The sequence below is a fragment of the Pseudopipra pipra genome, chromosome 30 (genome assembly GCF_036250125.1).
Source record: "Pseudopipra pipra isolate bDixPip1 chromosome 30, bDixPip1.hap1, whole genome shotgun sequence".
NCBI classification, from domain to species: Eukaryota; Metazoa; Chordata; class Aves; order Passeriformes; family Pipridae; genus Pseudopipra; species Pseudopipra pipra.
In genome coordinates this window covers 639,827-667,028 of record NC_087578.1, presented here as the reverse complement: position 1 = coordinate 667,028, position 27,202 = coordinate 639,827, and the positions used below count along the sequence as shown (strand labels likewise).

Genomic DNA, 27,202 nt, shown 5'->3' with positions numbered 1-27,202 from the left:
ACAGAGCCCTCTCCCCTTTCCGGGGACCCCCCACGCCCCCCCCGCTCCGCCGCGTCTCGCTGCCGCCACCCGGTGGCCCCGCCGCGCTCCTGCAGCCCCGACGGCGCGGCCGCGGCTCCCTCCGACCCAAAACCTGCCGAAATCGCCCCAAACGCTCACCCGAGGCTGCCCCGCGCCGCTGCGGCGTCCCCACAAGCAGCTCACCCGCTGTGTCACCCGGGGAGGGGACGCGACACGTCCCACGCCGTCCTGAGTCCAGGCGGTGTCACCGCGGTTTTGACCGAGGGTCATCACAGCGCCCTCCACCCGGTGACACCCACACTGTGAACGCCCCCGGGCACACTCAGGGGTGTCCGTGGCACCGGTGACACCGGGGATGTTCCCCCCCCCTCCCGACCCCCCAAAAGCAGAGGGCAACAACCACCGTCTCCTGGGTAATATTTTAATGTTATATTTGCAGCATAAATAAAAGGCACGTTACATGTTTGGTACGACACGGCCGAGGGGGTTGGGGGGAGGCTTGGGGCGTGTCCCCCCGGGTCCCCCCCGCGTCCCCGGGCCCCCGCGGGGGCTGTGAGGACCCGCTCACAGGAGCCCGTGCGGAGGGGGGGTCCCTCGGGGGCTGCGGAGAGGGGTGGGTTTCAGCTAAAAAGGAGCTGCCCCGCGGCGGCGGCCGATCTACGATATATGGGTGCATATACGCGTCGATATGGACTGATAGATACTACACGGTTACGCTTCTCGGGGCGGGGGGGGTGTCCTTTTTTTTTTGGCTTCTTCCATTATTGATCGTCAAAGCTCGTGGTACAAAAGCAGCTGGGTGGGGGCAGGGGGTGGGGGGAACGCCCAGGACCCTCCTCCCGAGTCCCTCTGTCGCCTCCTGGGCTCGATTTGGGGCATCGTCGCTGCCAGAGCCCCCCCCGTGTGCACGGAACTGGGCGGGGGGAACCGAACAGAAATGGGTCCACGGGTCCGAAAATGGCACATTTCCCATCCGAGCCGCCGAATTCCCGAACCAGGGACCAGTCTCGGTGAGGGGAAAAAGCGACATCAATCCTTCCCACCCGCCCGTCCTGAGGGACTCGGAAGCCAACGAGGAGAATTTTCATCTCTGCCAGAGAGAAAGGAGGGAAGGAGCAGGAGCTCCCTCATCACGAACTCCCCCGGGTCGTGGTTTTGAGCCATTTGTTCCTATTCAGTGTTACAGTTATGATAAAAATCGGTAGAACTCGACTCCCACGGGCCAGTCCTGCTGTCTGGGCTCACCCCAGCTCGACCCCAACACAAAGGAGCCCTTTCAACCCTGCAGGGCTCCCATGAGGAGCCCCTGTGTCACCCTCCCCCCATTTCAGGCCCTGGCAGAGGGATGGAGATCCCGGGGACCCAAACACGGGATGGGGTTGGGGGCAGGCAGGTGGAAGCCCTGGGACACCCCAGGGTTCCGGGAGAGCAAAGTGCAGGTGCCCGGCACTGCCGAGCGGAGCCTTGGAAAAGCAGGAGAAATCACCACAGAGCAGAAATCAGGTTGTTTTGCCCCAAAGGCAGCTGCAAAGTCTTCAGGCAAGAGTTGAAGAACCAGCATGGGGAGGAGGAGGAGGAGGAGGAGGAGGAGGAGGAGGAGGAGGAGAAAAAGCCACCTTCATCCCAACCTGTCCTTAGAGGGGGATCCAGCACCACCAACCCGACAGAAAATCCGACTTCCCACCCAAAAAACCCCCAACCCCCTGCACGTCCATCGCCAGCACCACGCCAGCCTGAGGAGGGAACTGACCCCAGTGAGGGACGAGCATCACCCCTGTGCCCCAAAGTGACTCCTGGGACATCACCCATCACCTGAATGGGAGCAGAGGATCCTCCTGAGGCTGGATCCCTGTGGATTCCTGCTTTGCACCATCCAACTCCATCCCAGCACGAGAAACGGGACCTGAGCCCGCTCTGGGATCTGCTTCCAGGGCAGCCTTTGAGGTAAAACACACCTGAAACGGGCACAGGGAGCTCCAACCCTGTGACTGAAGCAATAATAAGTCCAGGTATGGCCAAATCCTTGTTCCTTGCTTGTTCCCTGCTTGTCCCTGCCCAGGTTTGGAGCTTTCCAATCACCTTTTCCTGGATTTGCAGAATTTTCAAGGCACTAAAGCGCTGGCGATGGGAGATGTGGGAATGGGGCGGCACTGACGGCATCGGGGCATGGAGGGAGAGGGAGAAAAGCTGCTCCTGCACCCCCATCCCAGTGGGGCCACCAGGATTCCCTGGAGTGGTGAGGCAGGAAAAGCCCTTTGTGGGCTGCAGGCTTGGCTCTCCCATCACACAGAATCCAGCCACTTTTACTCCCCGAGGGTAAAACAAGGGGCTGGGGAAGCTGCTGCCTTTGATCCAAACACTGTCCCAGATTTTCCACCTCTCCACCCTTTGCTCACTCCTGATCCTGCCAGTGAAGCCCCCACTGCCCTTCATCTCTCCTTCCCCCCAGACCCCACAGCAAACAGGGAACCAGCGGTGGGACCAGCCCAGAGCTCAATTCCTTCCCCTTTCCACCAACACTTTTCCTGGAGGGACAGGTTTTCCTGCAGAGCTGAGTGCTGGAATGGCCCAGGAGGAGTTGCCAGACACCACCAATCCCTCCACACCATGGGATGAGACCTGCACCTCCTGCAAACCCTGGGCCTTAGGTCCTGATCCCCCCAAAACAGGCCTGACCCCCTGCTGTGCCTCACCCGGCCCCAAACCCTTAGAATCATAGAATCATAGAATCAGCTGGGTTGGAAGGGACCTCCGAGATCATCAAGTCCAACCCTTGATCCACTACGGCCTGGTCACGTCCTGGGTTGGGACTGGGAATGCTGGAAACACCTGTGAACCCAGGGACTGTGCAGGAACAGCTTTACAGGAGGGAAAGGCGGGTCTGGGGGGATGTGTGGGATCCAAACCAGAGGCTGGATGTGACCCCAATTGCAGACAGGAGTTGGGATGAGCACGAGAACAGAGGGGGAGTGCAGGAGCAGCAACACAAACCAACCCCAGGCCACGAGTGGTCGGTGCGGCCGCAGAGGTGCGGAAGACTTGGGAAAGAGGGAGGGGGAGAAGACAGATCCCATCCATGGAAAAACCCAAACCACTGGACTCCCCTGTCCGTGATGAGATCCCAAGTTTCCTGCTCAGCCTTTGCTTTGGGTTTTGCTGTCCCTGGAAACCTTCCAAGTCTGGGGAAGACAAACAAAAATCACTTGGACAAACCAACTTGGCTCCAAAGTGGCAAAGTGCGACCTGAGGGGGAGGAGGGCTTGGCTGAGGAGGAACCTGGGAAGGGGAGGAAGACCAAGGGCTGATGCAGCTCCATTGACCATGACAAGATTCCTTCCAAGAGCCTGAACACATGTGAAACCCCTTCCCATTTCCAAACTACCGGCTCCAATCGGCACCTCGGGAAGCACAGAAGGACACACATGGACACACATGTGCCCAAGGCCCCCCTGGCAGGAAAACAGACCCAATTCCAAGAGTCTCCCAACATGGAGGGTGGGTTCCTAACCTGCCCTATGAACTGGAAGCTCCATGAATCCTTTGTTTGCTCTGGCTGGGAAGCAACGGATGCTCCATCACCGCGAGCAGAACATCATCGCGAGGAAGAGGCAGAGACACCATCCCGTGTTCCCTCCCCTTGGAACAGGCAACTAATCCACGATTTAAGGCCACCATTATTAAGGTCATCGAGGTCACATGTGTGGGAGATGATCCCTGGGAACGGAGGGATGGGTTCGCTCAGGTGTGCGGGATGCCGGATTGGGGGACTCACACGTCGCTGCCTGCTGGGTCCTTCCCTGAATGCCAGAGTGCCCGGTCCCTGTGGATGCCCACCAGCACTGGTTTGCCATGGGGAAGACGGGAGCAGCCCCGTGGCTGCCTGGACAGGCCGTACCTTTCCCAGCACCCGGCGTGGGAGCAGCACCTGAGCACCTGCAGCTCCCGGCGCGGCACCGGCGACCGGGAACACGTGTCCCCTTCTCCCAGCCACATTTACAGCGGTCACACTCCCGTCGTGTCCAAGATCCACCACCGGAATTCGGGAGTGAGGAGACCGACCTCAATCCCTGCAAGCTCAGAGCTCCAGGAGGCTCCTGTGCCAAGGTGCAACGTTTCAGGGAGCGGGAGCAGGGACGAGCAGATGCCTGGGAGCAGCACTGAGTGTCAGAGCCCCCCTGAGCCCCTCTGCTGAAGGCAGGGGGCAGGGAGGGGGGGCTTGGAGCAGGGACTGTGCCGAGGCGATCCCCAGGCACGGAGGTTTAGTGTTACCGTGACGGATCCCTGCCAGCCCACCTTTCCAGGGGCTCCTCAGAGGGGGCTCTGGGAGCTGGGGGGGCTCTGCCCAGTGCCAGCTGAGGGACTGAGGGCACTGTACAGGCTGTGCAGTGGGAAAGCGCCAGAGCTGCCCTTAACTCGGAAAAAAAACAAAACAACAAAACAAAACAAAAAAAAAAACCAAAAAAAGAAACGAAAATCCTCGTGGGCCCGCCCTGGGCAGGCCCAGGGCCGTGGTCAGTCTGTGCTCGGCTCCGGGCCATCATCTGCCGGCAGACTGGGACTGTGGGGCCATGATGACGTGGGAGGGCAGGCCCAGCTCTGTCCTTTGCCCGGCCATCTGCGTCAGCACCGAGGTGGCCACGGCCTCGGCCGCCGAGCGCACGCTGAGCCCGTTCGGGGCGGCCGACGCGGAGCTGTGCTGGATGACGGGCGCGGGGGAGCCCGTGGGCTCCGAGCTCTCCTTCGGGCTCTCTGCTCCGACGGGGAACGAGGGGAGGGGAAGAAGAAAATAAAGTTAGAGAGAGGCTGTGGGGGTGGGGGGGTGGCACTGCGAGGGGGAGGGAGGTGTGGGTTGAACGCTCACCTTTCCAGCCTGGAGCAGAGAGAGGATGATTCCTGTGGAATCCCAGCTCCCCCCACCAGGCCAGGCACTCCCCTCGAGGCCCCAGCCCACCCCAAGCAGCTGTTTGGCAAAAGCTGCCAAGCACTGGAAACAAAAATTGATTCAAGGACTGGAAATGAAACTGCTTTGAGCTGGGATCTAACGACCCTGCCCAGGTCCTGCTGGCCCCAGTCCTTTGGAGAAGCACCATGGAATCCTCCTGAATTCCAGCCAGGAAGCCACAAAGTGCAGGCTGGACCTCGAGGAGGGTGGCACTGGCATTACCTTCATCCTAATCAATGTTTTTCCTCGTTACAAGGAATTAACTTCCCCCCATGACACCTCCTCTCCTCCAGGACACTGAGTCCCGAGACCAGCTGGGTGGGCACAGGAGGAGGTGAAACACAATCCCTTTGGCAGAGCCAAGGGCTGGGCTCTTCGGGGCATTTTTGATATAAATTACCTGGTTTGCTCTTAATTGTTCTCCAGGACATTAAAATCAACCAGAGTCCCTTTGTTTGCTCCATTTCTTTTGGTAGCTTTGAAGCAACGTGACTGAGGGGACAGAGCCCTTCTTCCCTGCTCTGTTCAGCTTCAGGACTTTGGATTCTCTCCCCCAAGGAGCCCCCACAGCTCCTCACCCAGAGGATAATTTGTGAGCTATCAAATGCTGTGGCAAGGGCAGCCAGAGCTCTCTTTGGGGTACACACTCATTATCCACAGATGCCAAGAGGAAATTCCTTCCTGAGCACTTGGGCAGATGAATTACAGGTGGGATGGGGTCACTTTCCTTTGAAAAAGCCAAATTAAGGCAGGAATTGGGATACTTCTTCCACACCAAGACAGTGAAACCCTTGACACTGGGGGGAAAAAATCAGGGAAGGGGTTTATAACCTCACTGGGCACCAGAAAATGGACTCTGGGGCTCAGTTTTCCATCAGGTGCTTGGACATCATTCCCCTTTCCCAGATGGCTTCTACCTTCCCTCGGGAAACCTCGGCCTGGGTGAAAGCCATGGCAGCACAGCAGGTTGGAGAACGGGCTTGGAGAAGGTTGAGCAGAGCAGTGTAATCATCTGGCATCCCCAAAATCAGGAGATTTACAAGATATTAAAAATAAACCACCCAAGTGTACAGGAGGCAGCTGCAATTCCATCAGGGAATCTGGGGCTTTGTTACAGGACCAGCCACAAATCTCAGCAATAAAAAGGGCAGAGGAGAGGGGGGCACAGGGGAGGGGGCAAATCTCATTTTTAGTATTCAGATGTGTCATGAATTCCTGTTATTGCAGTAGGCAGACTTGTGAGGAATAGTAATTGGAATTGTAAACTCTGGAATTTAACAGGGGGGGGAGGGAAATGAGGTCTCCTGCCTGGGTTCTGCAGGGCTGGGACACAGGGACAGCCACGACCACATCACTCAGGCCCTGAGTCACTGCAGTGAGTGACAACGAATGGGCTGGGCCAGACCCTTCCAGGACAACATTCCCAGAGAGGGGATCAAGGGCCAACCCCCAAGGACATTGGATTTTTGTAATTTATATTTTTGCTTCCGTGGCTTTTTCTGTTCCCCCTTCCCTTCTCTCCTCTCATCCATCCCTGCCTCTCCTCCCATTATTCCAGGCAACACTAGAGGACTCCAGCGTCCTCCCAAAGCCTCACAGCACCACAGCCTGGAATTGGTACTGCAGGCAGGGCAGAAGGACCCAGGATCATCATGTTTAGCTCCTGGGTTGATTATAATAAAATAGGCAGCATTTAAAAAAAAAAAGAAAGAAAGAAAGAAAGAAAAGATAAAAAAGGAGACTTTTTTGCTTCCAAACTGAGCCAGTTTGATGGGAATTGCAGAGAATGAGCTATGGAGCCCTATGATGTCATTTATAGAGTCTGGCCTTTCCTGACTCTGCCTTTGCTTTGGAGCAGCAAGAGTTTTTAACTTCAAAGAGAATATCAAGTGCTTGGCACGTTGCCAGGAGCAGGGAGAGACTCCAGAGAGAAGCAGACACGTGGATCTCTGTCCAGCATCCCACACCAGAGAGGCAGAGGGAGGCACACACCTCCTTCCCTCAAAAGACCTCGTGCACCAGTTGAAGTGCCAATTTGGGGGCTCCTCCTCAGTGTGGGGGCTGCACCCGCAGAAGATGCCCCAAGGCACATGTGGGATTCTTGGGGTGTCCTGTGCAGGGCCAGGGGTTGGACTGGATGAGCCTCGTGGGCCCCTCCCAACCCAGGGTGTTCTATATTCTCCATGCCACGTGCCCTGTGCTCCATTCTGTGTTTCTGTGACACAGCCCTGCCCTCTCACTGCAGTGACTGGAAGCTGATGGGGCACAGACTGAGAGAACTCCCTCCCTTCCTTTACAGCTCATAATCCTGACCTGCTCAGACCCACTCAAAGGTTCCAGGGACCAGCAGAAGCCCATCACTCACCCAGGTAGCCCTGTGTCTTCTTCTGCAGCGCCGTGACAGGACAGTCCTTGTGGGCCAGCAGCAGCTGCTTGAGCTGAGCCACCTCGTTCCTCAGCAGCGTCACTTCATTCTGAAGGGGACAAACACACGTGGGCATCACTCACAGCAGCCCCAGCAGCACCAGGATGTTCATGGGTGAACCCTGCAAACTAATCTCAGACACCTCCAGCCCTAGAACACCTGGCAAAGTTCCTGGATTTGAGGAATTTAGGACATGGGCTGCAGTGCTTCCCTGTCACAGGCTGCAGAGCCCTTGCTACAGTCACCTAACCCTGGGCAGAGCTTTTCCTGAGCCCTCCTGCCAATGTCACCTGCCTGAGGGACACTCTGGAGTGCTGCTGGCTCTGGTGGGACACGTGGGAATGTACAACCAGCCCAGCCCAGGCCAAGCCATGGGGGGACACTGCAGTTTCTCCATGCTCTCAGTACCTCTGTGAGCTCCTGTGAGCCAGGTCTGCTCCCCAAAAACCTGTACAGCAGATTATTCCACTGCCCAAGGAAATAGTTTCTATAATTGTCTTGGGAAGAGAATAAAAACACCATGGTCAGAGCTCCAGTAAAGATCCCAGTGCCCAAGTCACTGGCCCAGAACGGAGCCAAGCTCAGTCCTCACCTCACCCTCAGCCAGTGCTGAGAGCACTAACAGGGCTTGTGGCACTGGGAGTGAAATCTGTATTTTCAGGTGTGCTGCACCTCTGCTTGGCACGCCAGGGTGCTGCCAAGAGCCAGGGAAAACCAGTTCTCCAGAGAAAAATCAGTCTGCAGAGCCTCCCTGCTTCCCCCTGACGGGTCCAGTGTTCAGGGAATGGAGCTGGCAGAGCTCTCCCTCACTCAGGGAAATTCCACTCTGGGAAAAACGGCTCCTTCCTGAGGCTCCATGTGCTGCCTGCAAGGTTGGCAGCCAGAGGGCAGAGCCTTTCCAGGGGCAACGGGGAGAAAAAAAGGAGCCCTGAGGTGCTCTTACCCCAAGGGCTGCTTTTCAACCCATCAGGATGGAAAGCCAGGAGAGAAACCTGGTCAGGGAGGCGACAATCCTGCTCCAGAGAGAGCAGCACCCGAGCGCACGTGGGCTCTGCGGCGCGGGGCGGACGTTCCCTCGGGAGCGACGTTCCCAACGCCGGCCAAGGGCTGCTCTCAGCCCCGGTTACATACTCACGCTCAGCTGGATGTTCTGGGTGGTGAGTTCCTCGGCTTTCTTCTCCAGGGAGGACACCCAGAGCTTGCGTTTCTGCCGGCAGCGGGAGGCGGCCGCCCGGTTCCGCTCCAGGAACCGCTGCCGGCGCTCGTCCGGATCCTCGTCCACCGTGCGCTTGCGGCGCCCGCCCGTGCTGGGGGTGGGCTGGGCAGGGGACACCTGGGGATGGGGCAGGTGGGAGACACTGAACAGCAGCTCCGGGGCAGGCAGAACACAGCGGTGTCACCACAGCTTGGCTGGGAGAGCTCGATCCCGCTCGATCCCGCTGCCGTACCCGCCAAGGTGCCATCTCTTGTTTGGGCTCAGGGAGTGTCACGGAGCAAATGGCAGTTTCTGAGTGGGCAATCTGCTTAAAAAGTTAATTTGGGTGAACTTTCCCCCAGTATCTTCAGCTAAACAAGCTCTTGGAGGTAAATGGTACCAAAGGATTTTGTAAAGGCGCACGTTCCCCGGTTTTATTTTGGGAGAACAAAGGAAAAGCCAGCGAGGGCTGATGGTGCAGCAGCCCCAACTGCAAGGGGCAATTACACCCGGGGAGTGCAGCCACACTCCAGCACTCGCTGTCGGGCAGCATATGGATATTAAAACTTCTGGAAGCCCATCCAAGTGACGGAGCAGGTGGCGATCCTGATGGAAGGCTGGCATTTGGTTGGCTGGCAGGAGCCAGTGGAGCTGATTGCCTGAGAGGGGAGCGTTTAACCCCAGTAATTGAGCAGGGAGAAGAGAGGGAAATATTCTTTCCAAACTCCAGACCTCGTCAAGCAAATGAAAGCGGTGCTGGAGCTTCTGCCTGGTGGGTTGTGAGCGACATTGGAAAAACAGGGCTTTAACCCATTCCGCGAGGGAGGAAGCTGCGGTTTTCCTCCTCTTTCCCCAAGCCCAGGAACCCCCCAGCACCTCCAGCCCTGCCTCGTGGGGCAGCAGCAGCAGCAGACCTGTGGCTGAGCCGGGGAAGGGGCGTCGGGGTGCTGGACAAGGATCTGGCTCTGCTCCGGACGCGCCGTCACCATCGTGCTGGCTGAGCCCACCACCAGGTTGCTGCCGTTCAGCGAGGAGGAGGCCGTCAGGCTGGCCTTCAGCCTCTGTGGAAGGAGGAGAAGGGACATCAGGGGACCTGCTCTCCGTGCTGCCAAGGCTCTGAGCAGCTCCTGTCACCCAAGGAGCCACTCTGCCTGGAACAGGCTCTTCAGAGGCTGCGGCTGACTCGAGTCCAACCTAAAGCCATCACCATCTGGCCTGCCCGAAGAGAGAGCAGTGTCCAACCCAACAGACAGGTGTCACATCCCAAAATTGCTACTGCCACTGGCACCAAACCCCTCCCCAGTTGGCAGGCTCCATGGAAAGCCCAGGGACTGAACAGGCTGCAGAGCCCAACTGTTCCTGAGCACACACAGAGGGGTCCTAGGGGATGGAGAAGGATCCACACGTGGTTTGCGAGTCCTTTCTCTGGGCAGCCAGGCCAGCACGGATGTTTTGTGCCTCAGTTTATGATCTCTCTCCCCACCTGAGGCTCTGATCTGCCCCTGAGTCCTGCAGACCCTAGAATAGGAGTGAGGACAATATGCTGGCAACTGTGAGCAGCACTGCTGGGAGAGGTGGGTGTGCAAACACCTGCCCAGCCCAAAAAATGGGGGCTTCAGAGAATCGTGGAATCATTGAGGCTGGAAAAGCCCTCTGAGATCATTTGAGTCCTGGCACTGCTGAGCCATGTCCCCAAGTGCCACATCCATCAGCTTTGCTTCCCCTGTGCCACATCCATCAGCTTTGCTTCCCCCCTGTGCACACCCGGCCTGAGCCGTGAGGAGCCACGAGAGGAAAGTTCCTCTTGTAAAGTCTTAGTTAATGGGTTTGACATGAAAACCATGATCAGGATCTCCTGAATTACAGCCCAAACCTCTCCTCCCGTGGCTCTGCCTTCCTCAATCCCACCTCCATCCCATCTGCCATCCTGGAACCAGAGCTCCAGCTTTACCATCAGCCGCCCCCAGGCTGGGGACAGGGTTTGTCCTGACACTCACAGCCTCCTGTGCTGCCAGCGCCGAGCACTGAGTGCTCCAATGTTCCTGGTGGCACTTCCAACACCTGTGCTGGGAGCAGGAATTGCTCTGATGGCTACACAGGATTCCAGAGGAATCTTCATGAAGGCTGTGGGGGAAAAGCCTCCAGCCGGGAGTTGCTTATGGAGGTGGTGGTGAAGGCTGAGGGACAAGGACAACACCGTGACCCCCTCCCCAACACTCACCATTTTGGCTTCAGAGTGCACTGGGAGTCCTGACGGGGAAATGGACCCGCTGCTGTTGATGGGAGGCCCAGGAATACCGGGAATGTTCGGCACCATGGACATCGGCCGAGCCAGCTGTGGGGGAGGGAGGGACGCGTGGGTTGGGAAGTTGGAGGTGCTTTGGCTCCGTGGAGCAGCTCTGCAGTAACTCCCTGACCAAGCACATCCATAAATCCTGACAAACGTTTAACTGTGGCCATCCGTTATTCCTGCTGTCACTGAGGGCCACCAGCCACGTTGGTGGCCACGGAGGCTGCTCCAGAATCACCCAAACAAACCAGCCCAGCACGGAGCACAGGGAGGGGGGCAGCTCCTTCCCTTCCCTTCCCTGCCAGCGGGCTCTCCCCCATCAGTACATGCCATGGATGAGAGAGAGGGTCCTGGATCCCCCCTGGTTCTATTGCAAAGCTGACACAGCACCCACAAAAGGGGAGCGTCCCCTCCTGAGCTTTCTCCCTCAGCAAAGGGAGGGAAAACCAGAATTTGGTCATGTTTATAAGCCCTATGGGTGGCAAAGCACTGCAAATAGGGAGGGAAGGGGTGAGGATGTTCCCATGCCCACAGGCCATGAGTAGAGGTGCACCTGAGGCAGATGGTTTTAGCCCTTGTGCACTCAAAGCCCCAAGGACATGCCCAGCAGGACAGACAGGATTCCCAGGGATGGGGATCAGGAGCTGGAGAGCTCGGAGGTCACACTCAACCCCCACCAGGCAGATCTGCAGTCACTCTGCCCCACAGAAAACTCTCTGTGTGCAGAAGCCCAAGCTGAGGCTGGTCTGGCCATTCCCCTGGCCAGCACACACCAACATGTTCCCTGCAAGCTCCGGTGGTTTCAGTGCAGGCACACTGTTCCAAATGGAAGCAGCTAATCAGGGATCCTGCAGCTCCCAGCCCCGGATCGATGGCGTGAGCCATCTGTCCGGGCACGGATTTGCTTTTTTCCCCAAACTTATTGCCCTCTAGTGTGATCCACACGTTATTGCTGCCCTGCCAGAGCTGCTCCCTCCTCCTCTTCCTCCTCCTCCTCAGGTCTTATCTCGCACAGAGGGGGAGAGGGATTTTAATGTTTATGAAATGGAAGTGTCTGTGTGTGTTTGGCAGGGGAAAGGCCCGTCCCCTCCTCCACACGGGGCTGTGCTGGAAGCTTCTCTCACCGATATGACAGAAGGCATCTGGACGGGGGGGCCGGGGAGCACGGGCACGGTCTGGCCGTTCGCAAGCTGCACGACGAGTGGGAGGGAACCTGTGGGAGACCTGCAGAAACAAGAACCGGAGTTCTCACAGATTATTCCAGGTTTACGACGTCCCGGCGGCCCCGGGAAGCTCAGGGGCAGCAGCGTGAGCGAATCCAGTTGGTGGATTTGGGCTCATTTCCCCATTTCTGAGTGGTTTGTTCTGAAGGGGAGGGTGCAGAGCTCAGCTGGGGGGGTGTGAGGGTAACTCGGCCTCCTGCACGCTCTGGCAGGGCAGGAGATGTGCTGGTGTCACACTGAGGTGACTGGGCTGGCAGTGATGCCCAATGGCCCTGCACACTCATGGCAGTGTCACACTGAGGTGACTGGGCTGGCAGTGATGCCCGATGGCCCTGCACACTCATGGCAGTGTCACACTGAGGTGACTGGGCTGGCAGTGATGCCCAATGGCCCTGCACACTCATGGCAGTGTCACACTGAGGTGACTGGGCTGGCAGTGATGCCCGATGGCCCTGCACACTCATGGCAGTGTCACACTGAGGTGACCAGGGCTGGCAGTGATGGCCCTGCACACTCATGGCAGTGTCACACTGAGGTGACCGGGCCCTGCACACTCATAGCAGTGTCACACTGAGGTGACCAGGCTGGCAGTGATGCCCAATGGCCCTGCACACTCATGGCAGTGTCACACTGAGGTGACCAGGCTGGCAGTGATGCCCGATGGCCCTGCACACTCATGGCAGTGTCACACTGAGGTGACTGGGCCCTGCACACTCATGGCAGTGTCACACTGAGGTGACTGGGCTGGCAGTGATGGCCCTGCACACTCATGGCAGTGTCACACTGAGGTGACTGGGCCCTGCACACTCATGGCAGTGTCACACTGAGGTGACCAGGGCTGGCAGTGATGGCCCTGCACACTCATGGCAGTGTCACACTGAGGTGACTGGGCTGGCAGTGATGCCCAATGGCCCTGCACACTCATGGCAGTGTCACACAGCCTGCTCAGGGCTGTCAGGGACACATGGATGTGCCCTGGGCATACCCCAGCTGCCCAAAACACTGTGGCTGCCAAAGCCCTGAGCCACGATGGCCACCTGAATGGAGAGAAAAACACATCCAAGGGCTGGATGTGCTGGAACTGCTGGAACTGCTCCTCCTGGGCTGAGCCTGGCACCGCCCGGGCAGCTGCTCCTGCCTACAGGGAACCTCCTGGTCTGTCCACTGCTGAGCTCCCAACAGGGGGTTTTGTAAGGATACAGCTTCCCATTAACAAGCACTTCTGATTCCAGAGAAAACCCCCTAAAAACAGGGTGGATGCTGGGCTGGCTTGTGTTTACACGGGGAGATGACGTCCCGGCTCGCTGCAGGCTGGGGAGGAGGAGATTGTGCTGGAGCCTAATTGTGACCAATTAAAAATACCAGGAAATATTTCTATTGTAGGTCCTTCTGCAGGGAAAGGCAGGGATACACCCCACCCAGGGACACACCCCAAGCAGAGACGTTCCCCCTGCCTCTATCCCACCACAAACCCCACTGTGCTCCAGCTCCAACCATCCAGACTCAGCCTTTCCACGAGAGCAGAGGAAGAGCCAGAGCTGCTCCAGATGATGGGGAGAGGAAGGAAACCATCTCTGCCACAGGGCCTGATCTCCTGCTCCTCCTCCTCCTCCTCCTCCTCCAGCCATGTCAGTGCTGTGGGGAACCAAGTGGAGGCAGAGCCGAGCTGGGAGCCCGGCCTTGCGGGAGGGAGAGTAAAATAAATCTGCTGCTGCCTCCTCTGCCAAGCCCGGGGAAGGGGCTGGAGGAGGCCGGGCTGCCTGGGATGCTGGGAGGAGGCTGTGCTGGCACGGTGGGAGGAGCAGGGGACGGTGGGAGGAGCAGGGGACGTGGGTCAGAGGGGGAAGTTCATCCTGCCAATAACTCAGGCTGGAATTTTTAAGGCTGCCTTGGGAACGCGAACGCTCGACTCTCAGTCATTTCTATTGGGCGTCCCAAATCCTCCAGGCTGCTTTGGAAATCCCAGCCCAACCAGGCGAGTTACAGGGAGGTCACAGCCTCCCCTCCGTCTCTGTCACGCTGACACCAGCCCCACCGCCTTGGCAGTGGCCCTAATGAAGGGACCCTTGTTACCACTGCAGCCCCACCTCTCTGTCTCCAGGTGGGATCTGGGCTGCAAAGAGCACAGCAAATCATACTAAAGCCTAACCTACTGGACACAGCTCCAAACAGCCCCAGAGTCTCTGCCTGGCCTGCAGAGGGGCTTACAGTGTCCTGTAGCTATCCCCAGGACAACCACTTAACCCCTTCATGCCTCAAGACAGCATTTAAAACTTTCCATCAGGCCGTCTGGATTGATGGTGCCAGAGGGTCAAAGGCAAACACACATAAAACCATGAAGTGACAGCCCCAAAAATACAAAGTGGGCTGGTTAACACAGGCAGCCAGCCCTGACCAGGAGTGACCAGGGAGGAGAAGCAGGAGCATCCTGACACCAAACAGACAGGGGGCTAAACATGCATCTCCCAGGGGCTCAGCAATGTGCTCCCTCTGTCCTCAGGCTCCTTCCTTTACATTCAGGGCCGGAGGAGCCTCCGTCCTGGTTGTTCCAGGGCAAACAGAAGCAGGTCGTTGGCTGTGCCAAAGCAAACAGCCCCCCCAAGGCAGGGTTGGCTGGGCACAAGAGGTGACACTCGAGAGGCAACAGCTGTCTGGGAAAATCCCTGAGCCGTTACAGCTCCAGACAATTCCGCAGCGCCGGCTCTGCCCGCGCCCGGTGCCGACAGCCGGAGCCGTGTCGGCGTGTTCGTGTTCAGGGAGTGTTTTCATCTCTCCCCACAGTGAGTTTTGCCTCGTCTCGTTACTCCAGCACAATTAGTTCCCGTTTCCTGCACTCCCATCCCATCCTGCTGCTGCAGACAGCGCCCAGCGAGGCCCTTATGCCCACGCAGCTGCGGCGGGGCCGGCGGCACCTCCGTGGGTCTGGCACTCAGGGAACTCATCCAGGGGGTAATTCCTGCCCCTGCTCCGTACTCACCCTGGTCTGGCACTCAGGGAACTCATCCAGGGGGTAATTCCTGCCCCTGCTCCGTACTCACCCCAGCTGTCTGTTGGAGGGAGGGGCCTGGGTGATGACGGAGGTGGGGGATGGCAATGTGGGGTGCAGGGGGTCGTAGCCCAGGTGCAGGGGCAGCGAGCCGGGGCGCACGATGGTGGGAGTGGGCGTGGAGAGGATGACAGGCTTGGAGGGGATCTCCTGGAAGGGAAAAGAGAAAACAGGGGACCCACTGTTAATTACCAGTTAGTTACCACAGGGCTGACTCTTCCTCTTTAGGGAAAATTCAGGCACTTTTGTCACAGAACCCCAGGGATGGAGGGGAGCACCTCTCCCAAAGACACACGTATCTGTGTCAGTGCAGGGAGTGGGGCACAGGAATTTACACTCCAGATAATCCCCCCCTCCGAATCCCCACCTTATTCAGGTGGTGAAAGTGTCACCTGGACCAACCTGCTCCAAATCCCCACCCCCCAGGACACAGGGAAGAGCAAGGCTTTGTGCATCAGCCAAACCCAGCGGGAGCCTCCAGGGCAGCAACGGTGCATTTTAGTGAACCGTTTCTGTCTCAAACGAGGGAAATCAGGCCTCAAAGAGCACAAACCAGGCCTGGGCAGCCATCTGGAGAAACAGCTTCCCACCTGGAAAAGGGGCACCACCACCTCGTGCTGGGGAGCCTCACCTTCTCCTTGTGCTGGGGTGACCGTGGGTGGGACACGGGGCTGTCTGGGGGGGACGAGTCCACCTCCACCGGCTCCTCCTCCTTGATCTTGATCTCGGGAGTGGAGGGCAGGGACATGTCCAGGGCTCCGGCGCTCTGCGGGAAAAGCAGCCACGGATTGAAAGGACAATTAGCTCATATTGTTTGCGAAACATTCGGCTGCTCCCAGAGGAAGAGCTCCAGCTCCGAGCTCTTGCCAAATTATTATTATTTATTTGTAGTGGAGCAGCATCTGGGAGCCCGAGGCAGCAGAGTGGTGCCGCGTCGGCCCCGGCCAAACAGAGACGGAGGCCCAGGAACGACAGTCAGCCCCAGATGGCACCAGTTTGTGGGTTCTCAGTAACACACACGAGTTTTCCATGGCTTTTTTTTTACATTTTCTTTTTTTAATAAAAGGGCTCTGCTAAGGAGGACAGGTACCAAAGCCAAATGCCTGCGAGTTACAGGAGGCACTTTCATTCACAGAAGAGCTGTAAAGCATTGTATAAATCAGCCTGAATTATTTTATTACCCGATTATCAAAAGCAAACAAAGAGCCATGCGAGTTATTAAATATCTATGAGCGCCCCATTAAAATAAAACCCAACCATATGCCTGAACCTGGCGACTTGCCACCACCCTGGGATCCAGCAGTGCCACGTGCCCCAGTTGAACCAGTTAACGACTTGTTGGGGCTGCAGGGTGACAACAAGGTGGGGGGACAGCTAAACTGAGCTAAACCTGTCCCCTTCCAAGAACTGGAGGGAGAGAAGAGCCGGGAGAAGATGGTGCAGGGAGCGGCGGAGGAGCGAGACACGGATGGCAGGATGCGGCACCAAATCACCCGCTCCCTCCTCCCAGCTGGGCAGGAGAAACTGCCCCTAAATCAGCCCTGACAGCTGTTTGTCCAGCCTGTTCTCCCTCCCTTCACCATCCATCCCCACACTCCCCTTTGCTGGCTGAAAGTCCATCCTGGCATCTCCCCTAAACCCCCTCGTGCCGCACTGTGAGTCCTCTCAGGGCAGGGAAAACTGCAGCAAAAGGGTAAATCCGGGCACCTAGGGATGCTTGAGAGCAGGATGAGGCTCCAGCCCCTCTGCTTGGGGCTGTTTTAGAGCAGGATGAGGCTCCAGCCCCTCTGCCCTTCCCAGATTTCCTGGGGGCTTTGCTTGCGGTAGGTGCAGTAACCATTTACCTGCCCTCTTCATGCAGAGATGTTGCTCTGGGAATCACAAAGGAGCAGGGATTAACATGCAGGGAAGTTTCAAACCACTTAAAGTGCCTCCAGGGAAGCTCCTGCTGTGCCTGTGTTTTTAATTAAGCGCTGGTGTGAGACCACCCTTGGAACTGGAGGACAAACACGACTGGATGCTGGAAGCACCTCAGAACCGCAGCTCCGGACAGGTCCAGGCAGTGACCAGCCAGCTGGGCACGGGATCTGCCTGGGCAGGGGGGTTCAGTGACCAGCCAGCTGGGCACGGGATCTGCCTGGGCAGGGGGGTTTTGAAGGGATGATGCTTCCCGTAACGCCCGACACCACCCCAAGCTTCACAAGCCCCCTCCGTGGCTGCCGCAGGAATATTTAGACTGCAGCCATCCTAAAGCAAAACCCAGGAGAGCAGCCCTGGGCCCGAGAGGCGGCTGGGAGGCCGCAGAGCCCAGGAGCTGGGTGGTCTCCCTGCCCAGACCCGGCTGCTTCGGCATTTCCATGTGAAACCCCAGCGGCGGCTCCTTCTCCCGGCGCTGCCAGAACAAAGGGCAGGAGCTGGGAGCGGGGAGCAGCCCCGCCGCATACCAATGAGAGAGATCAATTTCGGTTTAAAGAGCCTGTTATTGGGGGAGCGGGTGGAAGCCAGGTTTCAGTTTTAATTCTGAATTCCTCCGTTCCCCATCTCGGGAAGATTTACGCGGCTCCGCTCCCGCAGTTTATTTCCGAGCAGCGCCGCTGACTGCGAGCGTATGTACGGACATACATCAATTTAGTAAATGTATGTGCCAGGCTGAGAGCCCGGCACGCATCTGCTGCTCCTCGAATCCGGCAACGGGAGGAGGGGGGGGGGAAATGTCCTTAATTAGCTGCTTTCTGATGAGATCCCGTTGTCCTTCAGACCCTCGCGCTCCCGAGGCTGCAGGGGCAGCCTGGATCGATGGCGCTTTGCAGAGGGAGCTCTTTGTTAGGAAAAGCTTCCCTCCTCCACGGAGCCCCTCTCTCTGTTTCCATGTACCAGACACCCTGGAAATGCCAAAGGCACGGGCCAGGCCTGGTCCCTTCCCTGTGACTGCACCTTAGAGGCACCATCATTTCGGATCTCGACCCCCAAGGAGCCTCTGAATGAGATTTTGCCGAGATCTTGCTCTGTCCTTCCCTGCAGCTCCTTCCCAAAGTGTGAGGCATTTTGGGTACTACCCCCCCCTTTTTTTTTTCCTCTTTCTTTTTTTGAAGTGAAAAGCCAAAGGAATAATAAACCATTAAATCCTTTCTCCACAGGGCTCGGATCGCAGGATAACCAGCCAAAGTCATCCGAGTTACAAAAATAAAGCCCCCCACATGGCAGCAAATTAAACCTGAGAGCAACTCAGCTACCCGAGGGCATGTGCCTTTCATCAGAGCAGCCCCTGCCCCCCAGCCCCCCGTGGCTCTCCCCTCCAGTTTGCTCCCAGCACAGTTTTATGGCACCATGGCCTTCGCCTCTTGCCTTTTTCTCATCATCCTCAGCAGCTTTCTTGAACTCGTGCTCGAAGGAACTCGCCAGCTCATTGAAGAGTCCCACCTCCTCACAGTTCTTCAGGAACCGAGTCGGGGTCGGAGTCTGATCTGGTTTGGGTTAGAACACCAAGAACTGGGTCAAAGAGAGACCAGAAAATGTGTTTCACTCACCTGGGTTCTTCCCTGGGGAGCCCTGGGGAATGTGGCCTCTGTTTTGTGGAAGTCTGGGTGCTCTGCCACTGAGGTGCGTGTCACCTTCTGAAAGCAAGTGACAATTTGGAATGGGACAATCATTTCTCATTGGTTTTGTTTCTCTGGTGTTTAAAGAAATAATCATTGGAGCAAGGGGGACTGCAGGGATTTCTGTGAATTCCGGGCTGTGGGTTGTGTCCTGCCCCTCCCACGCCGAGGTTTTGCTCGTCCTCAGCTGGACAAGGAGGGAAAAGTCAGGGGGGTTTGATCTCCCTGAAACAGCAGATCTTAAAAACATGGAGTGATGAGAGGGTAAAGCAGCTGATGGGAGCAGCTCCACGGCCGGGCAGAGTCCTCACAACCACCACTGTCCACAGCCATCCCTCCAGGGCTGTTCTCCACCACATTAACACGTTGAGTCATGATCTCTCTGGCCATCACCCAGGCCATAAAAACAGAAGGAAAACTCTCTGTTTTCAGCCAGCCTCCCATTCCAGAGTGCCGGCAGGTCAGGAGTCCTGGAGCCTCGCACGTCACACCCAAAGGATCCATCCGGCAGAAAACCACCAGGATTCTCATGCACAAAGGGGATCCCTGGGATAGTCTGGCCTGACCTGCATTAAATACCAGCTGCCTGGTGCTCCTGGTTCCAGCACAGCACCTGAAGTGTCTGGGGAAGACGTGCCCCATGATTCCACACCGGGCAGGGTGGAGCCTCCTGTATCCTTTGGGAAGGGACTCCAGCAATTCCTCACCTTGCTGCTGAGGAACCACACTTCATTTCCAGCCTGACTCCAAACCCTCCCTGCTGGGTTTGTCACTAAAGCAAAGGCCCCCTTTGGGCACCTTTCTCTTCCCCCCAGGTCCCAATTCATAAACCCAGGAACTTTGTCAACTAAAGCTCTCGGCAGGAGGTTGTTTTTGCAGGGATTTATCAGCTCCCAGGGCTCTTTTCAGACCATTCCCTGTTTAGCAATGTCCTCCTGAGCTGCACACACCAGCTCAGGGCACAGATCTCCAGCAGTTTCTACGGAGTACAAACAAAGCCGTGGAACCTCTCTGGTCCTGCCCTTCCCCAATCCGTACCTCAGGAATTGCAGCAGCTCCTGTCTCACCCCACAAGTTCCCATATAAATGACTTCCCTGCTGCCAGCTGTAACCAGCCCAGAGAACAATTCTTTACGACCCTCCTTAGCTCAGCCACGGCGCCTCAGCCAGACACACATCGGGTCCTGCTCCTGCCACACGGCTGCTGCCCTGGGCTCGGCACAGAGGGAGGGAGCAAGAAAACCCAGAGACAAAATGGTGGCTTAAAAAACCCCCAGGACAGAAGGAATGTCAGGCAATAACGGCCTGGATCTCACTGCTCCAAGGCAGCAGGGTTTATAGCCCTCACACCCCCTCCAGCAGCTCCAGCAGCAGGGAGAGCCTGTGTTAGACAGGTTGGTCCTGCCCTGGCCATGGCTAAATTGGTTTTGGGAAGGTTTAGCTGGTCCTGCCCTGGCCATAAGTAAATCAGTTTTGAGGGGGTTCAGCTGGTCCTGCCCTGGCCATGGCTAAATTGGTTTTGAGGGAGTTTAGCTGGTCTTGCCCTGGCCATGGCTAAATTGGTTTTGAGGGAGTTTAGCTGGTCTTGCCCTGGCTGTGGCTAAATTGGTTTAGGGTATTTTTTTTTGTTGCTTAGCCCAGAGCAACCCCCTGAGCATCAGCCCTGGGGGAGCTGGCAGAGGAGGCCAGACCTTGTTCCTTGTGCTAAAGCTGAAGTGTTTCATCCCCCCAATATCTACCTGAGAAAGGAACCACCAGCTCTGGGAGCTGTGAGGATGAGGGGTGTCATGTGTGGGATTTTGGGGTGTCACGTGGGATTTTGGCTGGGGGTGGGGCCAGGTCCCATTTCTGCCCCCTCCATCCCCACCTGCCCAATCTGCCCCCTAAACTGATCGAGCAGCACCGACCCTCCCGCTGTGCTCCCTGTTTGGAAAGGGCTGAACTGAAGCAAAGGTGACCTTTAGGAATCTGAGTTTCTGTCAGCTTCTGCCCCAATTCCTTGCCATCAGCTCCCATTAGCCTGATCCCATTTGGAATGAATTCTCCCTCTGGGAGAGCCCTCCCCTGGGAGCAGCTTCCTGCCCTTCCACCACAGGCTGTGTGAGCTCTCTTCCCATCCTACCCACAGCAACAATTCATTCAAAGCCTTCCAGAAACCAACTGAATTCCCATTTCAACACTGGATTTGGGCTGGAGATACACTGGGAAAAGGCTGCCAGGCTGCTGCGGCAGCTTCGTTTCCCCTTATGAACTCTGAAGCCTTCAGGAAGCATTTTCCCTCTCCCTGCTTTCAGCAACATCCTTTTCCCCCAGCAGCAACACAAACGTCTCACACGATGCTTTGAGCAGCCCCCGAACGGGGCAGGAGGGGCTCTGGAACCTGCCAGGAGCTGCTGCCAGACAACAATCTGTGGGGTTTGGTTTTTTCCCCCCAATTTTATAAAGGCTGCTTTGACCATGTGCTGTCAGAGCTCCTCACTGGGGCTCTGCAAAATGCCTTCTCGGCAGAGCCAGTGCACCTGATGGGGCTTTAATTTATTAACTGCAGCCTAAAAGCTCGGGAAAATTGACACCTGGGCTGAGAGGGGAAGCTGCTTTGTCAGGTTTGGTTCATCGTCCTCAAAGCACATGAAGAAATGTGGAAGACCTTCTGGCCATAAATCCTCCAGTCTTAATAAAAAAGGGCGAGAGCTAAAAAAAAACAAAATAAAAAAAAAAAAATAATAAAAAAAACCAAACCCCACAAAAACCTGATACCACCATAAAAAAAAAAGAAAGAAAAAAAAAAAAAAGAAACTTGGAAGCCTCTGGCTTTCCTTTCCCCTGATTAAATGCAGATCACAGGAGGTTTTATGGGCGGCAGAGCCGTTTTTTGCAGTGCATCTGGTCCCTGGCATCAATCTCTGCCGTCAGGCCCCGCGACCGCGGCGCTGGGCGCTGGCCGGGCACATACCTGCGATGATGACGGAGTCGGTGCGAGCGGGGCCGAATTTCAATGTCATCTCATGCTTGTGTTTATGAACCGCCAGGTGGTCCTCGTTTGTGAACCTCTGAAATGAAACAATTTAGAAAAATGGTGAATAAATGCATTTGGTGTTTTACGGGTCCGTCCTGCGGTGGAAGGGGGGGAGGACGGCGGGGCCGTAACGCGATCGCTGCCGAGGGCTGGGAGCTGGGGAAGGGGTGTGTGAACAGGGGGTTCAAAATGAAAAGCCATTAACGAGGCTTCTGGGGGATGGGACGGGATGGAACGAGGGGCAACTATTTTTTAATAATCCAGGTTTTTAAGTGCCGGAGCGGCACGGCGGCTGCAGCCGATGGAAATGCAGACCCGCGCTGCTGGGCAACATCCCCGCTCTACTGCCGGCTGATGGAGCAGGGAATTAGGTGCTACTGGGGGTCAGGCAACTTTTTTGGGATGGTGTGAGGCAGAGCACAGGCGATTCAGGCCGTGGGTTTATGGAGCAGGACAGAGCGGCCGCCGATCCCGCGGAGCAGGGGGTGCATCTCACCGCCGCCAAAATTCCACCTGCAGGGAGAACCGGAGGACAAAACCCCACCTTTTAGGGAGGGTTTAGGGAGGATAAAAATCCCACTTCAGGGCTTTAGGGTGGGGGGCTTCACACCCGGGCTGGGTGTGCGCGGGGCCGGCGCCGAAACCCAGACAAAGGGACGAAGGGCTGCGCCAGCCCCACGTGCCGGGATGAGGGAAAGGGGGGGAGAGGCAGGGATGGGGTTAAAGCAAATAACCATAAACCCCGAGGATGGATTGCGTCTCTCCTAATAGACTGCGACAAACGGCGGCCGAGGGCACGGCGCGGCCGTACCGCAGGATTTTTATGCATCCAGCAGCATCGGGCTGCTTCTAGAAAACGCTGCAGCAGCAGCAGCGCGTTCCTGCCCTTTTCCCCTTCCCTTCCTCTCTCTTTAAACCATCCAGAACCCCAACCCACCCAAAAGCCACCTGTTCCCCTGAATCCGCTCAGGCGTGACACCCTTTTCCGACGCTTATTTACGGCTCTGGTGCTTTAGGGAGTAAATCTGAGTTTTCCAGGCTGGGGACACGAGCGCAGGCAGGGGGACAGTCCCTTAGGGGCAGGGGACCCCAAGACAGGGGGCCCACCCACACACAGACTGTCCACGTTCCCCTCGGCGCAAGAACAAGGGGGTTACGCAAAGGGTCCTTCAAAACGTTGGATCAGAAGGTGCTTTTGGTGGTGACTCGTAATTCGGGCTCAAATTGAAAGAAATCAGAGCTGGTGGGGGAAAACCCAAGAGGTTCTCGCCTGTGTAACTCCAGGCACACGCATTCCGGCTTTCCCAGCCGCCGCTCCCGGGATCCACTCCGTAACTAAACCTTAAACAAACCTGAAATCAAATTTCTCAACGTTTTGGCTAAAACATGCCTGGTTCTGGGGTTTCTTTCCTCCCCGCAGCTTCCGATCCCTCCGCTCTGCTCCAGCCAGCACCGGGAGCCCTTTCCAAGGAGCATCACGAATCCCGGCGACGCCGAAACGTCCCCGAACAAAGGAACAGCGAGCGAAGCGCCGCGTTCGCCGACCGAGACGGAATCCACGGCGCTGGGAAGCGCTGCAAGAGGGGCCCGGGGAGGGAAGGGGCACCCACACTTTGCCAAGGTTTCAGCCCCGAAGCCCCTGGTTTTTATGGGATTCGGCCGCCGGCCCCGCTCGCCCCGGTGCTGTTGGAAAATCGGTGGGTTGGGGTGAACCGAGGGAAATAAATCAGGGTTTTGTGCGGAGCAGCGGGTTTGGGATGAATATTTAGCAGGCAGGCGGCCGCTGGGCTGCGGCGTCGGAAATACCGAGCACCAGAGACAGGGGGAAAAAAGGAAAAGGAAGAAAATTCCCGATTCTCCCGCTCAGTTTTCTGCTAAAGAAATGGGATTTTTAGGTCAAAGAGGGAAGCAGCAAGAGGTGTGGAACAGGGTCGTGTCTCTCCCCGCCAGCCCCGGCCCCACATTCCAGCCCGGCCTCGCTAGCACCGGGTTTATTTTAATCTTTCATTTTGCTTCATCGCAGGATTTTTTTTTCCCTCATTTTTTTTTTCTTCTTCTCAGGCACTTTTCGTGCGTTCCGTGCGCGTTACAGCTCTATTTAACATCTTTATGTGGGCTCACAGCTCGGGAGCTCTCTCCTTCCCTGCACAGAAACGCTCACAGACACAATATATCTTTCTCCACACATTTCCAAACGCCGAAACCCAGAGGCTGAGTCTGGCACTTGGGTTCTAAATCATGTCATTTTACACAGAGAGGGGAAGTGGGAGGGGGGCTAGGGGGGGGAAAGAGGGGGAAGAGTAGGGAAAAAAATGGAATGAGTTAAAGCCACAGCACCGGCTTTAATATTTAATCTCCTTCCATCAGCAGCTGACATACAGCAGGGTTATTTCAGCTGCTATTTTGCGGGTGTCGGAATTAAAAAGAAGATGTTGGCTGTAAAGTCTTTGGGGCGAGGGACAGGCACGGGGCTGACAATGCCACCTCGGTGCTGCCAACTGGCCCCCACGAGCACCCACGAGGCACTTCCACCCTTTTTCCTGCAGCCCCGAGCTTGGCTTTTCCCTCCCACCCCAGGGCCCCACGGCCGCGTTCGGGGTTCGGGGTTTGGGTGACACGGGGTTTGTTCACCCGAGACTGTCACAGCTCTTTGGAGCAAACGGCTCCGAGGCAGCTCCGCATTCGCTGCCCAACAGGCTGTGACAGCTCCATGGATAAATGTGCTCATTTAAAAATCCTTATTTAATGGGAGACAATGCTTCCAGCTGGACCAACTAACGCGCCGTCTCCGTCGGCGCGAGAGCCAGGGAATAAACGCAGTGGGCTGAAGCCTGGATCTTCAGGCAGCAGAGATTTTTCCATCAGTTTAACAAGCACAACACGAGGAACAAGGGGCTGCTCCGGGTTTTTCCTCTTTTTGTAGAGCCTGTGACTGCTTTGGTGCAAAGGGAGGGTCAGGCGGGTGCCGAACGGGGCCGTGCAGGAGCCACTGGCTCTCCCGGCAGCTCCAGCTGGTTTTTAACCTTGACAGTCCCGTTCAGGGAACACCGACCCTGGCCACGCACCGAGACATCTCCTGGCCAAAATTCCATGTAATACAGAGCGGGTGTAGCTGCAGCAGCACAGACTGCTCCACAGGCACACCAGTGTGCAAAGGAGCCGTTCCCTGTGGGACAGCACGAGCTCTGGGACAGCCTCTGCAGGGCTGGACGGGGTGAGGAGCCAAACCTGCCCTCTCACGCTCATCACACGGCTGAAATGAGCTGCCACCAACCCGGGGAGTTGCTCCCACATTAACTCCAGCACAGCTGGAGTTACTCTGCCCACGGACGCCAGGGCACTGCCCTGACATGGCTGAAACACCTGGATCCACGGAAACAAAAGGGAACAGCAGGTGTCTGCACTGCAGTGCGGGAGGGAAATGATGCCCTGAGTGCTCAGCATGGATAAGCTGAGCTCAAAGTCACCCGCTTTAAAAGGAGCCACCACGGGTTTCACTTCCAAAATTCATCTGGTCCTTGTGCTCCCTAGAGTGGGGATGTCCTGGGGTCTGCCTGGCTCTCCTGGCACACCTTGGGTGAGGGGCAGGACACCCACGGAGCCGTGAGGAGAGCAAAGCCCAGGCCCTGGGGGCCTGCTGGACCTCCTGCCCACACCCCAGCCCACCCAGCACATCCTCCCCACACTCCCGGCTGCGGCAGCCCCGCTGCCCACGCCCCATCCATCCATCCCGCCGTGACAGGGCTCCGATGGATTTCCAGGCTGCGGAGCCGTTCCCCGCTCGCTCGGCACAAGTGCAGAGTAACTAATGCGGGGTCAGGGGTGCCCCCGGGGCCGGGGGCCCCCAGGTCGGCTGTTCCGCAGTGAGTGATGTGACCCCTGGTCCTGGCACAGATCCGGGCTCCATCTCACCCATTTCCCATCTGAGCCATGACAAGGATAATTCCCTCCCTTGCGGAGAGGCTGCACGGATTAATTCACTAATGTGCATAAAGTGCCCCGATTCGGGAGTGATTCATAGATTTAAAGGCCGGGGGGACCATTACAATTATCTGCCCGGGCCCACGTGAGTCCCCGGCTGGGCCCATTTCCATGGGAAAGGAGGTGCTGGGACAAGGAGGGAATGCTGGAGCGAATGCCGCAAAGACTCGTTGCTTTGAAAGAACGCGACAACAGCACGGACAAATTCTCTTATTTTCACACTTCCAGGAGACGACAGGCAAAGATTTGGGGGCTGTGTCCTCCTGGAGGGTCTCCCCGCTGGCCCAGCTTCCAGAAGAGCTCGGAGCCCCGTTGCTCCCAGCGGGAAGCTCGTGGTTGTTTGCGGTGGCAGCCAGAAGTGCCGGCAGCAGCCGAGGTCACCGAGCGCTTCTGGAAGGCCGGCTCCAGTGGCAGCATCCTCCTGCTACAGGAGGGATGGGAAGCACCTCCTGAGCCTGGAGGAGGATGAAGGAGAAGGAGTGAAGGTTTAGAGGGATCAGCTCAAAAAAAAACGGACCTTGAATTGCGCTTGGAGGTGCTCAAAGAGCTTCAGCTCCTGCTTGGCACAGAGGGGCTGCAGCAGGGGCTCCACACCGGGGTCCTTTGACACTGGGGGCTTTTGACAGCAGGGTCGTTTCCCACAGGAAAAGCTGGAGGAGGGGGAGGAAACCTCCCCTTCGGCAGCTCTGCTGCAGCAGGGTCGGATCCTGCCCTGCACCGCTGCAAAACACTGGAGCACTGAGCACCCCGTGTCCTTCCCAAGTCACAGGCAGCAGGAAAAGCCTATTCCTGCTCCCTCAGTGGAAATCAGGAAGGCTCCAGCCGGCTCAATCCCTCAGGAAGGAGCTTGGGTGCATTTTGTGCCTTGCCCCCCTGCAGATCCTCCCCAGCTAAAACTGCACCAAGATTAAACCTTGAGATGTTATTTTTGGCACTGGCGACTCCAGAGAGCCCGTGGCTCTTCCTCTCCCTTTAAAAACCCACTCCCTCCTGCCCTGTGAGTGATTCCTGGTCCTTCCTTGTGTTAAACAAAAAGGGAAGAATTAGAATAATAATAATCAGAAACTTTGGCCTGCTCTGGGCAGGGTGAGGAATCCCCAGCCCAGCAGCCCAACAGCCCTTTCCCAAACACTCTGTTTGGGATAAATGTTGTGCAAACCACCAAAATCGGGCTTTTTACCTTTTTCTTTTTTGCGCAGAGAATTTTTTTTCTTCTTTTTTTTTTTTTTTTTAGGATACTCAGGTTGCTCCACAAACTTCCCTGCAATTTAAACAAAGAGTTAAAGCAGTTTGTGGAGCCCATCCCACCCCATCCCGTGTCCCAATCCTCCTTGGCCAGAAGGGCAGAGCATTTAACTGGGAGTAGGTAAATAATTTAATTTACATTTCTATAGCTTCGCTTATCCCAAAGGGCTTCTCATGCACATGCCCCTCCTGGAATGCAGGTGTTTGGGTATGGGGGGGGAG

At 56.9% G+C, this 27,202-nt stretch overlaps 1 protein-coding gene across 3 annotated transcripts in view; it reads right to left on the bottom strand.

The window, feature by feature from the left end:
- Positions 1 to 428: 428 nt before the first annotated feature.
- The window catches only part of LOC135404148 (cyclic AMP-dependent transcription factor ATF-7), a 61,634-nt gene continuing 34,860 nt past the window's right edge, over positions 429 to 27,202 (bottom strand). For 2 of the 3 annotated variants that reach the window (XM_064638753.1, XM_064638754.1), the window contains 10 exons: positions 21,692 to 21,788; positions 18,488 to 18,606; positions 15,774 to 15,908; positions 15,135 to 15,292; positions 11,998 to 12,097; positions 10,805 to 10,918; positions 9,498 to 9,644; positions 8,524 to 8,721; positions 7,329 to 7,437; positions 4,430 to 4,770 (listed from right to left, as the gene is read on the bottom strand). In XM_064638753.1, the coding sequence (XP_064494823.1) occupies positions 4,559 to 4,770; positions 7,329 to 7,437; positions 8,524 to 8,721; positions 9,498 to 9,644; positions 10,805 to 10,918; positions 11,998 to 12,097; positions 15,135 to 15,292; positions 15,774 to 15,908; positions 18,488 to 18,606; positions 21,692 to 21,788 (1,389 nt within the window). In that variant the 3' untranslated portion in view covers positions 4,430 to 4,558. Of the gene's footprint in view, positions 4,771 to 7,328; positions 7,438 to 8,523; positions 8,722 to 9,497; positions 9,645 to 10,804; positions 10,919 to 11,997; positions 12,098 to 15,134; positions 15,293 to 15,773; positions 15,909 to 18,487; positions 18,607 to 21,691; positions 21,789 to 27,202 lie in introns of all 3 variants that reach the window. The other variant, XM_064638752.1, reaches the window with a different exon arrangement.